Raw genomic sequence first — 18,015 nt, forward strand, 5'->3', positions numbered from 1 at the left:
TCCCCTGTGCTCCAAAGAATAGCCTGTCTAACCACTCCCTGTAACTTAGGCCCTCAAGTCCTGACAACATCCTTCTAAATGTTCCTATGCATAACGATATATTCCCTGCAGCGTGGTGAACAAAACTCAACACAGAACTCCAGGTACAGTCTGGCTCACATCTCATACAACTGTAACATTAAGTCACAACTTCTATATGCACATACTTGACCAATGAAGATCAGTGTGGCAAAGCATTGTTCACCATCCTATCTATCTGCAATGTTACTTTCAGTGAACTATGTACTTGTATTCCTAGGTCCTTCTATTCACAACACTCCTTAGGGCCCCACCATCCACTGTGAAGACCCTGCCCTGGTTTGACTTCCAAAAAATGCAATACTGTACACTTGCCTGAATGAAACTCCATCTGCCATTCCTCAGCTCACTATTTACTTATATAGGGTATCTGTTACTTGAAACAGAAAATATTAAGACTATGGAAGGACAAAGGGAAGTGAAACAAAAATCAGTTGAATCCTTGTGTGCTTATGATATAAATAGTTTTTTTCTTATTTAGAGCTAGGTTTTAATCCAATCAGCTGTAATTTCTTCTTTTTTTCTAATAATTACTGTTTTAGTTTTTCCTCCTGAGGCTTTAAACATTTTAAATGGTCACTTGGCAATACTGGAAATTAGTTTTCCCAAGTTTCTTTGCAAGATTAGTCCTCTAATCTCTAAAACTAAATTATTTAGGCATTCTTATGAGAGCATACTCTACACAAATTAAATGCTACATTTCTTATATAACAGAAACTATACTTCAGAAATACTTAAAAGGCTATAAAATGCATTGTGACATCCTGAGATTTTGAAAAGTGCTGAATAAAGGCAATTTTTTTGTTTTTAACCCCATTCCACCATGTTGGTTCCCTCTTGAAAGAATTCCATGAGGTTACTTAAGCATGATTTCCTCTTTTTAATTCTAAGCTGCTTCCAAATCCTCTAATTGCACGATATCACAATCCAGATAACAGCAGTGCAATTGGAAAAAGTCAGAGGATCAACCTGCAGATTTTCCAAAGGATGAATTAGAAAGATGGCAGAAGAAACCATTTATGGTCCTTTTGAGTTAGGAAAATTGGTTCTCGAGTCACGGCTTATCCATCACCGTCCTTGACCCTGGCGACTGGGCCTGGGCTGGAGCCGAGCCTGGAGCTGGGGTGAGGGCCGAGCCCGGAGCTGGAGTGAGGGCCGAGCCCGGGGCTTGGGATGCGGCCGTAACCAGGGCCGAGAAAGAAGCCGCCGGTGGAACCAAGGACGAGCCTGGGTCCAGGGTCAGGGACGGTGAAGTCAGAACCTGCACTGGAGCCCAGGCGGTGGCCGTGCTGACGGCTGGAGGCTGCTGCTGGAACCAAGGACGAGCCTGGGTCTACAGCTAGGGCCGGGTCGAGTACGAGAACGAGGCCGAGCTCAAGGCCCTGATGCTGCTCTACGACCTGGGTAGGTCCTGGGGCAGGGAATCGGTGTGTGAGGGGAGGAGAATGAGGGAAATTAGAAGGAGGTAGGGTCTCTATCCCCCTCCCTCTCTACTCCCTCCCCCTCTAACCCCTCCCCCACCCTTTCTACCCCCTTCCCCCCTCCTTCTCTACCAGCCCTCCTCTCTGCCCTCCCTCTCCACCCCTCCCCCTCCTCCACTCTCGACCCCCCTCCCTCTCCCTATCTACCCCCCTCCCCATCCCTCTCTACCCATCCCCCCTCTGCTGCCCCTCCCTCTCTACCCCACCCTCCCTCTCTATTTCACCCTCCCTCTCTACCCCCCATCCCTCTCTACCGCCCCTCTCTCTCTACACCCCCCCCCTCCCTCTCTACCCCCCTTCCCCCTCTAGGTAGTATTGGGACCTATGGGTGAGTGGTGGAATATTGCCTTGGGGAACGGGTTGCATTGGGGGTTCAGGCCTCCCATGTGACAGGGACCCAACGGGTCCCACTTGGTTTAGTTTACTATAAAATTAGCTAACCTAATTCTATTGTCAGTTGGCTCTAACAATGTGATAACAACCCATATCATTACAGTAGCCGAAGTGACAAAGTGATATTCACGAAATTGGAACATCAGCCATTTTGCAATGAATAGAGCAAAATTAAATGTAAGATATTTAAACAAAGCTTCTTCACACAGTTGAACAAAAGAATATTGTGAATGTATGAATGCACTTAAGATTTTAGTGTTAGAGGCCAGAACAATGGAGAGATGTTATCTGACAGTTGAGGCAAGAACCAAGAGCCTCTAACATTATCACTTTGGGACTGTTATTTAAATTCACCAGTCTTAATTATATTTCAATGCCAGCTGCTTGATTGGAATGGATGGAAAGAGCTATGCATCCACCAGTACCAGCTTGCTCTCCCGCCAGTCTCAATCCGAAACATCAACAATTCCTTTCCTATTTTCTATGTTTCTATAGGCACGGGTTATTGATAGGGGACGATCAGCCACGATCACAATGAATGGACCGAATGGCCTCCTCCTGCACCTATTTTCTATGTTTCTATGTTTCTTTCTCTGATGCTGCTCAGCTCATTGAGTTTCTCTAACAGTTTTTTTTATATACCTTCCTAGCTGCCAGGATTCCAAAGTCATGTGACTCTCTGGCTATCACTCTGTAACCAATGTGGTGTAGGGTGGGGGAATGTGTCTCCAAGTGTTCTTAGGATCTTCAAATGGCTTGGCGAGCATTGCAAACCTTAGTTGAAAGTCAGGAGGGAGTAAGTGAAGGAAATGTAGCAAAATGTGAACACAATATTCCAGGCAAATTGGGATTCAAGAATGACAGCAAAAAGGAAAAGGAGGGGAAATAGTGCAGTTAAAAAGGGAGAATACCAGCATAATAGCTTGAAAAGGTTTTTTTTTTTTGACTTGGCAGAATTAGAATTGGTAGAGTGTCTGTAGAAGCAGCAGGGGATCATTGATGGCATTTACTTATTAACCTCTGAATAGTAATCATAAGGAATTAACTTAATACTTTATGTCTGTCATAAGAAATGGCAACACATATTTCCCAGAAATACTGGAGAATTAAGAGTCCTGTACAAATGAGAAAGTAAAGGTTAGTACTCATAAATTTTTTTTTAGAGAAGTTAAAGAACCTGATAACTGATAAATCTCAGGACTCCATGATCTACATCCCAGAGGTCTGAAAGAGATGCCAATGGAGATGATGTATTGTCTGAAGTTCTACAGATTCTGGATTTCTGCAGATTAGAATGTAGCAAATGTGACCCCACTGTTAAGAAAGGTGAAAGTGAGGAAACAAGGATTGTACCATCAACATTGAGAAAATGCTGGAATCCATAATAAAGGGTGTTATATCAAGACACTTAAATCAATTGATTGAGCAGAATTAACATGAATATATGAAAAGACAATTATTGTTGTTTCGTGGACATGGAGCCAAATTGTTTTTGTGTTGTACCTTCAATGCGTGTATGTGCAAAATGTGCTATTTGTGAATTAACAGAACTGTTTAATGAAAAACAAAAATCACAACACTATTGATTCTATCAACTCACAGGTGCCTGGGTGTTTTCACGGAAAACAGTTTCACAGAACATGCAAGTAACACATTGTTTAGTGCAGAAATTTGAGAGAATAATCTGATTTTAACATTTCAGTTGGGTTTAACCTAGTCTGGCCCTTCTATGAATTTCAATTGGAGCATAGTTGCAATTTAAACTTGGACCTGAGGTATTTGCACGCTGACATAAAGAACTGTGCCATCCAATTTTTTTCAGAGGCTGAAAAACACTTTAACTTCGTTAAAAAGCCTTAGAAGTTAAAATAATCAACCTCAATTTCTGAATCAGTGGATGAATTTCCAATTTGCCTTTGCAGAGCATGCCATAATCCAAAAACAGCACGCACTAATATCATTCATCATTGTTCTTTCAATAGCAATTCTTGGTCAGTTCAGATTTTAATAAAGTGGTTTGTTTGTTCTATGTAAGATATGTAGTCAATGGCTGAATTTTGGAAATTAAACCATGGAATCTAAGAGTGTTAATAAAATAGTAGAACTACTTACGCTGTCCCCAGTGACCAGTAACAGGGCTAAGATAATTGGGATAAAGACCATGAGGTTTCTCTAGCCGATTCAGAACTTTCCGGACTCCCATTACCTGAAAATATACAAGTTCAAGTTTAAACACTAAAACCTAGAAATTCAGCTGCATGCTATAATAGGAAGGGGTGATAAAATCCTCTAGGCACATTCAGAAACCTGAAGTCTTTGTTTAATGAAGCTGCCTCTTGCATGCAGCATTTTTCAAAGAACAGTTATAGTAAAAAGATATTAGAAAACTACATGTACAGGCATGTGCCTTATGAAAGCTTTGCTGTCGAGCCACATGCCCCTTCCAGATGTGCAGGGTAGCCTGCAAATACTTTGCTCCAACTGAAATTGCCTCTCTGTGAAGCTGTGATGCAGAAGGTGTTTCATGCAACCTCTTTTGCCATAGAATCTATCTTTTGTTTGTCACCCATTTGTCATCTGATGCACTTGGAACCACTTGTTTTTAACAATTAAAAAAAACCCATTTCTGACAAGTTAAGTCTTAGAAGCAACCTACTACATCTATTTTGGGATATTGTCACTTAGATCTTTATATAACATTCAATTTGAGTGGTACTAAAAGTTTGTTCTACTAGGTATGAAAATGCCAATTGTTAGTAATACCAATATTATCCAAAACATCAGAAACAAAATTTGGATGCTACTCTTGAGGTTATTTTGAAAGTAGAAAAGTTACACTAGGATACATGAACATTTTGCATCAAGAAAAGGTAATTGGATACTCAATGGAGTAGTGCTTTCAGAAATTATATTATAGATGCCATATGAAAGATGTAATAATAATAATAATAATACATTTTATTTGTATAGCGCTTTTCAAGGACTCAAAGTCGCTTTACATGGTGAGTCAAGAACAAAACAAAATAGAGCAGTAAGACAGAGGTGCAAAGGGGAGGGGGACATGGGACTAAGGGTATGCAGAGGTGAAGAGATGGGTCTTGAGGCGAGACTGGAAGACGGTGAGGGGCTCAGAAGTTCGGATCAATTGTGGGAGGGAGTTCCAGAGCCTGGGAGCTGCCCTGGAGAAGGCTCTGTCTCCAAAAGTGCAGAGGTTGGATTTCAGAATGGAGAGGAGACCGGCTGAAATGGATCTGAGGGACCGTGAGGGGGAGAGGAGGTCAGTGAGATAAGGGGGGGCCAAGTGGTTGAGGGCTTTGTAGGTGAGGACCAGGATTTTGTAGATGATCCGGTGGGAAAGGGGAAGCCAGTGAAGTTCTTTGAGGACTGGGGTGATGTGGTGCCAGGATTTGGTGTGGGTAATGAGTCGGGCGGCTGCATTCTGGACCAGTTGGAGTCGATTGATGTTGCTGGAATTAATGCCAAAGAGAAGAGAGTTACAGTAGTCCAGTCGGGAGGAGATGAAGGCATGGATGACTCTTTCAGCAGCGGGGGGTGGGAGAGAGGGTCTGATTTTGGCAATTTTGCGGAGGTGAAAAAATGATGTTTTGACAACATGGCGGATGTGAGGCTCAAGGGAGAGGGTTCAGTCAAAGATCACGCCAAGGTTGCGGGCTTGAGGAGATGGGGAGACAGTGGTGCCGTCAATAGTGAGAGTGGGGTTGTTAATTTTGGTAAGTGTTGATTTGATTTGATTTGTACACTTGCACAGGGGCTGCATGTTTGAATAATGTTAATTATTTGCAAGACAAGATTGAAATCAGACTTGCTATTTTCTCCTTTGAATATGTGAAACACCAAAAGCAAAATTGCAGTAGCAAGTGTTACACAGAGAGTGAAGGTTTGCTCCTGCATTATTTAAAGTGACCAATCCTGTCCAAGCCATTGTAACCACCAGGATGGTTCCTGAGATTTGTATGAAGGAACTGCAGATTCTGGTTTAAACCAAAGATAGACACAAAATGCTGGAGTAACTCAGCAGGACAGGCAGCATCTCTGGAGAGAAGGAATGGGTGACGTTTCGAGTCGAGACCCTTCTTCAGACTAATGCCGTGGGGGGGGATAGATAGATAAGGAAGTGTGAAGGTGTGAATACAGGGCAAAGGGAATGGAGATCAAGGAAAATGTAGAATAGCTCATTGTTAGCTGGTAGAAGGTAACAACCATGCAGAGATAAAATGTAGTCGGAGACAGTTAAGGTGCCTGTCCCACTTAGCAATTTTTTCGGCGACTGCCGGCATCACTGACTGAAGTATCAGGTCACAGAAAAATTCACGGCTTGATGACGTATGACGAGTGGTGTTTTTTCAAGTGTCACAACATTTTTTTTGTCGCCGCTGGATTTTGAAATTTTCAAAATCTTTAGGCAACGCTGATATAATGCCGGCAGTCACCGAAAAAAATCACCAAGTGGGACAACCCTTGCTATCCTTCTCTCTCCATCCCTCTCTCTTTCCCAGTTCTCCGACCAGTCTTACTGTCTCCAACTACGTTTTATCTGTTTGCTTTGTTGTAACCTTTTCCCAGCTAACAATGATCTATTCTACATTTTCCTTGATCGCCATTCTCTTTGCCCTGTTTTCACACCTCCTTATCTATCTATTCACCCCCCCCCCGACATCAGTCTGAAGAATGCTCTTGAGCCAAAACGTCACCCATTCCTTCCTTCGGGAGATGCTGCCTGCCCGCTGAGTTGCTCCAGCATTTTGTGTCTATCTTTGGTTCCTGAGATTCTTCTTCTTGACATAAGTTTCTCTTTCCTTCCCTTAGCATTAAAATTATTTCTTAAACATATTGTCAATTGCAGTTCAATAGGCAGAAATTTAATTTCTGAAGTAGAAATTTGTAGGTTCAACTCACTCAAAGACCTAAACACAAGCATCCTATGCCGCATTGACAGATAAATTGACAGACATTGGAGATAAATTCATGCCGGTTGATCGTAAAATATTGCAGGGAAACTACTTCAAGAACAAGAGGGGAGCTTAACCCCAGCTGACATTTATCTCTTAACTAATGTGATACCAGCTTATATTTATCTCTTATTTTTATGTTAAGCCTGTCCTTTAACGCATCTCCTAATTGTGAGAAGTTGCTAATCACAAAGTAGCTACCATGTTTTCTGAAGAAAGGTCTCTACCCGAAACATCACCTATTCCTTCGCTCCATAGATGCTACCTCACCCGCTGAGTTTCTCCAGCATTTTTGTATTATACCAAGGTTTAGGATCGTTTCTTTACCTTTGTTTTTTTCTGGCACTATTTCTAAATGAAGGTTTACTCATAACAGCATTCCTAATTTGTTCTGTTACCTCAAATGTTTGTGAACACAAACCACCAGATCTCTGTATCTGCAACCTTTTTAAATTGTACTTACTAGATTATTTTGCATTGCAGCAAGACAGCAGTATGGTTAGACTAATACATGTATCACCATTCCCACAGTCCAGGGATATTAATTGATGCCAGCAATTCTTTTATAGGCATCTTCCTTATACCAGCATATCAGTAGAAAAAGTTTCTAACACAGTGGATACATAAATTATGTAACTACTTACAAAAGACAGTTTAATACAAGTTAAATGAAAAGTTGTCATTCTGTTTTCAATCACTGAAATCTGATTATGCATATAGTGAAGCCTAATTATGCACACAATAAACAATGAAAACATAAGGACCCACATACTGGTTTGCAAAAAAAGACACATGGTGTTGGAGTAATTTAACGGGTTAGATAGCATGTCTGGAGATCCTGACCAACTGAGTTACTCTCACACTGTCTATTTTTTACAATAAAAATGAAGATCTGGAAAATCTTACTCAGTCACTGACTTACCTTTTCAGCGAACTTTGGATTGCCTGACACCTCACTCAGATGGACAAACTCCAGATGTAAGGTGCCAAACTCTGCTAAAATACTGCTACCTCCCGAGGCCCAGCCCCAGTTCCGACCAACTCCACTGCAAAAGATAAATGCAAGAATCCATTCAGTAAAAAGCTGTTGACCAAACTACAAAGGCACAACATATTAACAAAGAAGGCTTGCTTGGAAAGATTTGCTGGAAAACAACATTCCTACATTTGAATAACTCAGTCTTTTTTAAATTATTTTACAGAACTTGGTGGAAAGAAGGGAGAGAGAAGATGGAACTACAGACTTATTGGTTCAACACCCATAGCTGGGAAAATACTGGAACCTGTAATAAAGTTTATGATATGAAGACATCTGGAATTATAATGTGATTGAAGAGAGTCAGCATTGACTGGTGAACGGGTAATGACAAATCTTAAAGTTCATAATGGTCTACATACACATCTAGTGTTTACCCCTCATTTACTCAATGAGATGCAAGCAGATTTTCAGAAGGCTTTCAATAAGATCCCATGCAGGCTTTCAGTGAATGAGGTGAAAGCACGTGCAAAGGTGGGAATAAACCAGCAAGCATTGAGCATTTGGTTAAGAGATGGTTAACAGATAGAAAATAGTGGTTCAGGTTGGCATCCTTTCTCACTGTAAGGGTGGTGAATCCTTGAAATTCTCTCCTTTAAAGAACTGTGGAGACTCAGTCAATCATTGCATTTAAAAACAAAGCTGACATATTTCTGGATTCTAAATGAAGAGATATACGATAGGGACCAAAAAATGGTGTTTGAGCCAAAAGATTAGCCATGATCTTGTTGAATGGCAGGACTGTATTGAAGGATCAAATGCCCTACTTCTGGTTGTTTTTCTTATGTTCTTCATCATTCCTGGTAAGGCCAGGTTGTACTACCCTTCTCTATTTGTCTTTGAGAGATTGGTGAGAAGCCTTCTTCAAGCTCCTAGTCCCACAGTACGCTGAATAGATATTTCCTAGATTTAAAATTGATACCAATTAAAGAATTGTATCTCATTTCCAAGTCCAGATGGTGTGGGAGCGATGATGTTCCCAAGAACCAGTCGCTCTTATTCATCTAAGTGGCATAGTTTGCACATTCGGGAGATGCCGTTGAAATAGCTTTGGCTCATAACTATAGCTCATGAAATGTACAGCTACAGTGCACTGATGCCAATTAAGCAGACGGCTATGTGTAGGAAGGTGTCAAGCTCATGCAGACTAGCTGGAACTGCACTCACCCAGGCAAGTGAAAGTATTCCAATAGACGCTTAGCTTGTGCTCTGCAGATACAGAAAGGCTTTGGAGAGTCTGGAAGTGAATCACTTACTTCGGGATACCAACCTCTAATCCAGTAACATAGTTTATGACGACTCTATGGTTATTGGTGGTAAAGGAATTGGCAATAGTAATGTCACTGCACATCAATAGGTGTTGGCCAAAATCTCCCGCCTCTGATCGTTTGACAGGTGTGTGATTTGCTATTTATCATTCCATGCTAGAATGTAACTCAGGACTTGCTGCAAATATAGACTGCTTAATTTTCCAAAGAGCTGCTGATGGAAGTAAACATTGTGCATTCATCAGCAAAGCTTTAACTTCATGAAAGAAGGAAGGTCAGTGGTTGGGTCTAAGATAATGTCTTGTGGAACACATAGAACAATGTTATGTGCCTGAAATAATAGACTTCAAACAATTGCATTTATTCTTTTCTACATTCGGTGACTCGAGTCGGTCAAGCATTTCTCCAAAATTCCCAGTTTTTCCTTGATGCAAATTTTGGTAAAATGCTGCCATGATGTCAGGGGCTGATTCCCTCATCTTGCTTCTGACATCAGCTCCCTTATCAATGTTTGGACCAAGCTGTATTGCGATCTAGAATCCAGTGCTTCTGGCAACCTGACATCAGTGAGTAGGCAATTTGTGAGCGACACTTGATAACAATGTCAATGATCTCATCATATTACTGATGATTAAGAATAGAATGCTAAGGTAGTAATTAGCTGATTTAGATTTATCCCCTTTTTTTTTAAACAGTATATACCTGGCAAGGTTCCATTGTCAGTGAAGCTAATGTTGTATATGTACCAGCTACTTCTGGAGTGCAAGTCTTCAGAATTACGACTAGAATGAAGGTCTGCTCCCAAGGCGTTTGCTGGATCCAGTCACTCAGCTGATCCTGGAAATCGCAAGCAGTAAACTGATTGGCTAAAGTCTGGTTTCCAATTTGACAGGATGCCACAATGGCTTATCCACTGCGTGTAACTGATTGCAGGTGCTTCAACCTCGCCCGTATAATTCAAAAGACGTTCTTCACCCTGTTGAATATGTTCATGGTCATTTGCTAGTTTTATTCTTATTTTGTTTATAATGGTTTAGTACATCTGAAAGGAAAGAATCAAGCACGTCATTGTGACCCTGGAGTAACAGGCCAACTCAGGAAAGGGTGGCAATTTCCTTCCCTGAAGCACAACAGCGAACCAGAAAGATTTTTCGATGAAAGTGGTTTCAAAGTCAGCAAGAATTTTATTTAGTTAACATTTTTATTTCACTGAATTTAAATTCCTCAGCTGTTCACCATTATTCCAGGCTGCAGAATAACTTAACCACTAGCCCACCATTCTGCACGTGATCTCAAGTGCATTCCATACTTCTGTATTGCTATGCACTGGGCACTCAAATTTGATATTCAGGCACAGCAAGCAGTGAAAGTGACAAGCAAGTAGAGCCGATTGATGAGTCAATGTAATAAAGCAATATTGTGGCTATAAAGAGCAAAACATTCAGTTAGAATCTCAGCCACCACGAATCTTCTTATTTTACTTTACTTAATGTCTTTTAATAGAAAAGAGCATCTTCATGATATCCCATTGAAACAAAATATATATACATTCAGGATATAACAGGAAGGTGAATAATTTGGGATTTATCTAACAAAAAACAGTGGAGGTAATGTGGACAAGTTATTTATTAATTTTACTTTATTAATGTTTATTTCACATAGCACACTGTATATTTCATGAGTATAACATTATAGAACATTGAAAGAATGATAACATTTAAATTTACAAGAACACACCCATAGAGCTTTATAATGGAAAAACACTGTTACTAATTTAACTTTAGATTCCTCTAACTGAAGTATTTGTGGTTACCACTCTCAACAACCAACGTTGTGAAATGCACTCACAAGGGATTTTAATGCACGAGCTAAAACTTTAAAGGCAAAATGTATAACATTATAGACATTGTAATGATCCAATTTTGCACAATGATTTATAAAAAACACTCTTACTAATTTAACTTTAGATTCCTCTAACTGAAGTATTTGTGGTTGTTGCACTCAATATTAATGCACGAGCTAAAAGAAAGGCAAAATGTAATGTATCCAATTTTGCCAATGATATAAAGTCATGTGGAAAAATCTGCAGCAATGAGGACACAAAGAGTTGTTGCAATACTATGACGAAGGATCATGCAACAGGACAAGGAAGTTGCAGATGCAGCATTTTGTTGAGAATGCAGGTCGGTTCAGCAGGAAGTCTCGATTAGCAGGATTGTTTTTAAATGCATCTGGGTGTGCTGCCTTATGAGGAGCAGAAAATAAAATAGGCACACCAAAGACATAGGAAGACAAATGCTACACTGGCCTGGATGATTAAGAGTACAAAAGTAAGGAATGTTTGATGAGAATGGAGAACGGTATGCAGTTTCAATCATTTCAAAAGTAGCTTATACTGGCTTTCTAGTGCGCGCAGCAGTTTTATAACATTGATTTTAGGATGATGGTGTATTCTGATGATGAAGGACTGCTCTAAATCGATGCGTTTAGTAGAATGATATGTAATTTCAACGAGATTTATAAGAAGAATTTCTGAGAGGAATTGACAAAGTAGGCAATGAGAATATATTTTCTCTCCCGTGATATCATGGAAAAAAATGGAAAATTCTTCCTGGGTTTTGCAGGACAGATGAAAGTTGATGTTCCTCCAGAACCAGAAATAAGGAGTTGGCCATTCAAAATGAGATGAGTGAAATGTCTACACCCAGTGAGTTATTATCCTCTGGAACTCCCTAACCATGAGGGCTGTGGTAGGTGAAATGCTCAATATATTCCAGAAAGATTTATGGAATTGACGAATGCAAAGGAAATGAAAAGGATTAATGCAGAGAGTAGCATTGAAGTAAAAGATTAACCATGATCTTACTGAATGGCAGAGTAGCACAAGGGACCAGATAGTCTACTTCTGCATCTATTTCATATGTTCTCTTAGTGGAGACCAAAATAGTCTTAGATTAATAGGCAAGCCATTTAGAACCGAGATTAGTATGAATGTCTTTATACAAAAGGTTATATTTCTTTGGAATTTTCTCCCACAGAGGGTTATGCATGCTCACATTCATTATATTTGAGGCTGAAATAAGTAGATTTTTTAAATATTAATGAGATTTCTTTATGAATTACTGTAATTTTTTGTTACAATCATATAAAATCATAATAAAAATGTGGGAACATATGACCAGATGTGCTTCAATTCCCAGCATTCATTTATGGCAGAAGTGAATAGAGTTAAAGGAAAAGTAATTCAATCTAAAGGAAAGTTCACACAGGGAAGGAGTTTAACAGTGAAGAGGATATTAGGAGGGAATTTTGTACTAAACCCATACCCTATAACTGACTTTACTCAGACAGGCAGACACAAACTAAAACAGCTCATAGATCAATGGTGAGTCCATCAAGCAAGTCGGTTTATTAGAGGCCTTAGTGATGTGCATTGGGAAAAAATGTGAGCAAGCCCAAACTGCTTCAATAAGCTATAGTAACCACAACATTTGTATATACTCATGACACAATGGTTACTTATGGAGTTGAAATAAATCATTAACCAATGTCTCTGTAGGGAGGATTGATTCGACTAGCTAGATGAGGTCTCGTCATTAAAGAGGTAGTTCATTAACCTTTGGAAGATTTGCCTGCTAAACACAGTGACAAAGAACAGCTGTAAACACAAGACTGCAACAAGTAAGAACCAAGACAGAACCACTAAGGATTATCCCCCCATCCCCCAATAGGTAAGGAAGCCTGCTTTTCAGCAGAATGTTTCAGCTTTAGCTATTCTGACTACAATTTTGGCCATTTTTTCCATCATGCTCCCCAGTATGTGAGCTCCAGGGTTTACCAAATTATAACCTACTCATCTTCCTTATAATTCTCGAAATTCCCGACAACAAATTTCTGATATTTCCAGACACTTATTATTTCAAGGGAAAATAAACTTTGTGTGCCTTTTAGAGAAAATATAATTACTGTAAACATTATTTAATGAATCTAATTCATCCTGACCACATGCAACTTGAATCAGTACATTTTACCTGCGGAGATTTATCAAGGCCCAGGGAATGCCTGTAGGACTATTAAAAGCTGGCAATAGCTTCTCTCCTAATTCAATTGCCTTCGTCTTGAATAACTGCAATAGAAAAGATATAATAAATGGAATTAGAATGAAAAGAATGAGTATGAAGCATTTTTGTAGGATGCACAAATAATGTTTTTTCAATTCTGTGGCACACTATTTTGAATATTGCATTAATCATCTTGTTACCTGATAGACATGTGCTCATTCTTCAATTCTGGCCAGTAATGAACAATTTAATGAGCAATTTAATGAGCAAATGAGTGACGCAGTGGGTACTACTTTGCATTCCTGGCATCACACTTGCATAATGAATGCTCAATTCCAAACTCTATCAAGGAATAATATGATCATGTGGACAGACAAAAAAGTTTAAGAAAACCTGGTCTCATGAATCACCTCGGAATCCATAACACTGGAGTTAAGGAAAATCATCCTTGATCTCAAGGAAGTGCCAAGACAAGGAATGTTTCCCTGCCCTGGACAACTATCCATGTGTCCACCAAAAAGCTTAAATCTTAAAAACATACAGCACAGCATGTTCTCAAGTTGGTTTGATCCCAACTGTCACTGAATCAGGATCTTGCCCTGTCAAATCCATGTGGTAAAAGAAACTAACATAGTCAAGTTCCAATTAACCACATAAAGTTTGGGACCTGCAACATCTGTACCTTTGTGGACTATCTAAAGAGTGATATACTTGAATATCGTTCTCCTAGCATAACTTAGGAACTCAGATGCTATGATATCAATAAATAACTAGTTTAAGGAACCTTCTTTTAAAGGAGCAAAGTGCAAGAGAATGAACAGCACCACCATGAATGAGGTAGCCTGGCATCTCATATACTTCCTCTGAAGATCTAGTGGATACTTTACGATTCTTTGGCTCCTCCATTGCAAAACTAACACTACAGGGAAGGGGTCCTGGTCTGATCCCAGAGAAAGATAATTCAAAACTCCTAGGTGAATTCAACGCCAGGATGGGAAGCAACACAAAACTCTGGTAATGTGTAATCAGCAAGGAAATAGTTAGGAAAGTTATCGCTGGTGGGGTCATTTCCTGACAAATGTTTGGAGGACAGTCCCTTTTTAACCAACATCCAGTTTTGTCAGAGCCAAACATCAAGACTTCACAGCAACAGGCCATGTTCTAACACCTGTTAGATTACATCATTATCTGAACAAAGGACTGCATAGATGTCCCTATCGCGACAAGTACAGATGACTGCAGACAAAAGTGCTGGAGAAACTCAGCGGGTGAGGCAGCATCTATAGAGCGAAGGAAATAGGCAACGTTTCGGGCCAAATCCCTTCTTCAGACTGATGTGAGGGTGGGGGGGCGGGAAGAAGAAAGGAAGAGGTGGAGCCAGTGGGCTGAGGGAGAGCTGAGAAGGGGAGGAGAAAGTAAGGACTACCTGAAATTAGAGAAGTCAATGTTCATACCGCTGGGGTGCAAACTGCCCAAGCAAAATATGAGGTTTCGCTCCTCCAATTTACGGTGGTCCTCACTCTGGCCATGGAGGAGGCCGAGGACAGAAAGGCCGGATTCGGAATGGGAGGGGGACTTGAAGTGCTGAGCCATCGGGAGATCAGGTTGGTTATTGCGAACTGAGCTGAGGTGTTTGGCGAAGAGATCGCCAAGCCTACGCTTGGTCTCACCGATGTGGAGCAGCTGACATCTCGAGCAGCGGATGCAATAGATGAGGTTGGAGGAGGTGTAGGTGAACCTCTGCCGCACCTGAAAAGACTGCTTGGGTCCTTGAATGGAGTCAAGGGGGAGGTAAAGCGACAAGTGTAGCATTTCTTGCGATTGCAAGGAAAGTGCCCGGAGAGGGGGTGGTTTGGCTGGGAGGGGCCGAATTGACCAGGGAGTTACGGAGGGAGTGACCTCTGCGGAAAGCAGACGGGGGAGGAGATGGGAAGATGTGGCAAATGGTGGGGTCACGTTGGAGGTGGCGAAAATGACGGAGGATTATTTGTGGTACGTGACGGCTGGCAGGGTGGAAGGTGAGAACAAGGGGGAACTCTGCCCTTGTAACAAGTGGGGGGATGGGGAGTGAGAGTAGAGTCACGGGGAATAGAAGAGACCCTGGTGAGAGCCTCATCTATGGTCGAGGAGGGGAATCCCCGTTCCCTGAAGAATGAGGACACCTCCGATGCCCTGGTGTAGAACACCTCATCCTGGGTGCAGATGCGGCGTAGACGGAGGAATTGGGAGTAGGGGATGGAGTCCTTACAGGAAGCAGGGTGAGAAGAAGTGTAGTCCAGATAGCCATGGGAGCAAGTGGATTTATAGTGGATGTCGGTCAGGTGTCTATCCCCTGCGATGGCGATAGTGAGGTCAAGAAATGGTAGGGAAATGTCGGAAAAGGTCCAGGTGTATTTGAGTGCCGGATGAAAGTTAGTGGTGAAATGGATGAAGTCAGTGAATTGTGTGTGGATGCAGGATGTAGCACCAATGCAGTCGGTGATGTTGTGGAGGTAGAGTTCGGGGATAGGGCCACTGAGGCAGACATAACTAGCGCCCATGCGCGTGCCCAGCTACGCCTTGTATTTGGAGGAAATGGGAGGAGTCCATCGAAAAGTTATTAAGGGTAAGAACAAGCTCCGCTAGGCGGAGAGTATCAGTAGACGGGGATTGGTTGCTTCTCCGGTCGAGGAAGAAACTGAGGGCTTTGAGACCCTCCTGATGGGGGATAGAGGTGCAGAGTGGCTGGACATCCATGGTGAAGATGAGGGAATGGGGGCCTAGAAAATGGAACTCCAGGAGTCGACGAAAAGCGTGTGAGGTGTCTTGAACATAGGTAGGGAGGGATTTAACCAGGGGGGATAGGATGGAGTCGAGGTATGTGGAAATAAGTTCGGTAGGACAAGAACAGGCAGAAACAATTGGTCTGCCAGGACAATCAGGTTTGTGGATTTTAGGGAGAAGGTAAAATCGGGCCGTGCGGGGCTGGGGAACAATGAGGTTGGAGGCTTGGTAGGGCAAGGAGCCGGAGTTGAGTGTCAGTGATGGTGCTAGAGATAGTGGCCTGATGCTCGTCTGTGGGGTCATGGTCCAAGGATAAGTAGGAGGAGGTGTCTGACAGTTGGCAGGTGGCCTCAGCCTTGTAGAGATCAGCGTGCCAGACTACCACGGCACCTCCCTTGTCTGCGGGTTTGATCACCCAGTCTGGGTTGTTACAGAGTGAGTGAAGTACTGATGACTACTGGACTGACTACTGCCTAATCAGATCTAGCAGCTCCATCATCCAAGTGTTAATATTAGTATCAACAGAAATATTGCCACAAAAAGATTAATGTTTGAAGTTCTCTAGGACACTATGAATATAATTCCTATCAGATAGTGCCGCACAGACAACTAATCGACTCCCAGCCGACAGCATAAACCAGGAAATTAAGTGTAAATCAAAAAAAATAATGGGTTAATCTAATTGAAAAGGGCTGTGACAAGAATGAACTCGTAGAGCATTATGGATAGCTTCATCATGAGTCAACCAGGGAACAGAATATTTTGGATCTGGCAGTGCGTAGTTAGACAGCTTTAATAAATGATTTAAAAGTGAAAGATCCCTTAGGAAGCACTGATTAAAAATAGGACAGAATTTAGCAATCGGCATGCAAGATTAAAAAACTTGGATATGAAAACAGCTTTAAATAAGTAATTTGAATAGAAAGAAATAAGGAATGTTGGCTGAAGTGAATCGTTCAAATTGATTAGTATGTGGTCTTTTGTGTAGCTGTGGTATAATTTTTACTCCCTCGTTTTGTGGTCTGCTCAGTACAAAGAGCAGCATTCAATTTCTTCAGGTCCACATACTTTTCAACGTACTATTTAAGCACTGGAATCATTTGTAAAAAATATATAATTTAATTATTTAATATTTTAAACACGGGAAATCACCGCAAGATATCGCACAGAACAGAATTAAGTAATTGCATCATGAAGATTCTCACCTCATCACCTGTCAAGTAAAACGCCGATAGCAGTCCACCGACAAAGCGGATGGTCACTTCAAAGACAGACACCTCTCCGTTCTAAAAGATGAAAAAGGGAAACGCTTAAAAGATAATTATAGAACATACCGATTAAAAAGAATAAACAATTGCAATTGATCCTATAATGAAAATCAAAAAAGTTATCAAACTTAACACATGGTCATATTTGTTTTGTCAATTGATACTTGGCGTGTTTCTGTATTCACAGAGCCACCCCTCACAGTACTGAGATGTCTGTAGAAATACAGAATTGCAGATGCTGGTTTACCAAAAAAGGCACCAAATGCGAGTAACTCAGCGGGTCAGGCAGCATCTTTGGAGAACATGGATATGTGACGTTTTGGGTCGAGACCCTTCTTCAGACTGATGGTTGAAAGCTGGAAGAGAAGATGGGCAGGACAAAGCGTGGCAGGTAATAGCTGAATACAGATGAGGAGGGTTTTGATAGGCAGATGGTTGGACAAAGGCCAGAGATCACAAAGCAGAAGGTGTGCGACAAAAGGATTGAAGAATTGCCAATTGTGAAGCTAAAGGAAGTAATGTAGGAGGAAGGGGATGAGAAGGGGAGAAGCAATTCAAGTCCAGGTGGTACACGTGGGGTTGGGGGGTTTGCAGTTCCCTAAAATTAGAGAATTGAATGTTCATACCATTGGGTTGCAAGGTACCCAAATGGAATATGAGGTGCGGTTCCTCCAGTTTGCGTGTGGCCTCACTCTGG

The 18,015-nt window shown here is 41.3% G+C and overlaps 1 protein-coding gene across 1 annotated transcript in view; it reads right to left on the minus strand.

Annotated features, from left to right (window-relative positions):
* LOC129709790 (mannosyl-oligosaccharide 1,2-alpha-mannosidase IA-like) overlaps nt 1-18,015 on the minus strand; it is an 86,793-nt gene that overhangs the window by 25,854 nt on the left and 42,924 nt on the right. Inside the window, exons 4-7 of the mRNA XM_055656380.1 lie at nt 17,256-17,336; nt 13,258-13,352; nt 7,845-7,968; nt 4,065-4,158 (exon numbers count right to left, since the gene is read on the minus strand). Coding sequence (XP_055512355.1) covers nt 4,065-4,158; nt 7,845-7,968; nt 13,258-13,352; nt 17,256-17,336 — 394 coding nt within the window. The remainder of the gene's footprint in view (nt 1-4,064; nt 4,159-7,844; nt 7,969-13,257; nt 13,353-17,255; nt 17,337-18,015) is intronic.

The sequence above is a fragment of the Leucoraja erinacea genome, chromosome 26 (genome assembly GCF_028641065.1).
Source record: "Leucoraja erinacea ecotype New England chromosome 26, Leri_hhj_1, whole genome shotgun sequence".
Taxonomy (NCBI): Eukaryota; Metazoa; Chordata; class Chondrichthyes; order Rajiformes; family Rajidae; genus Leucoraja; species Leucoraja erinaceus.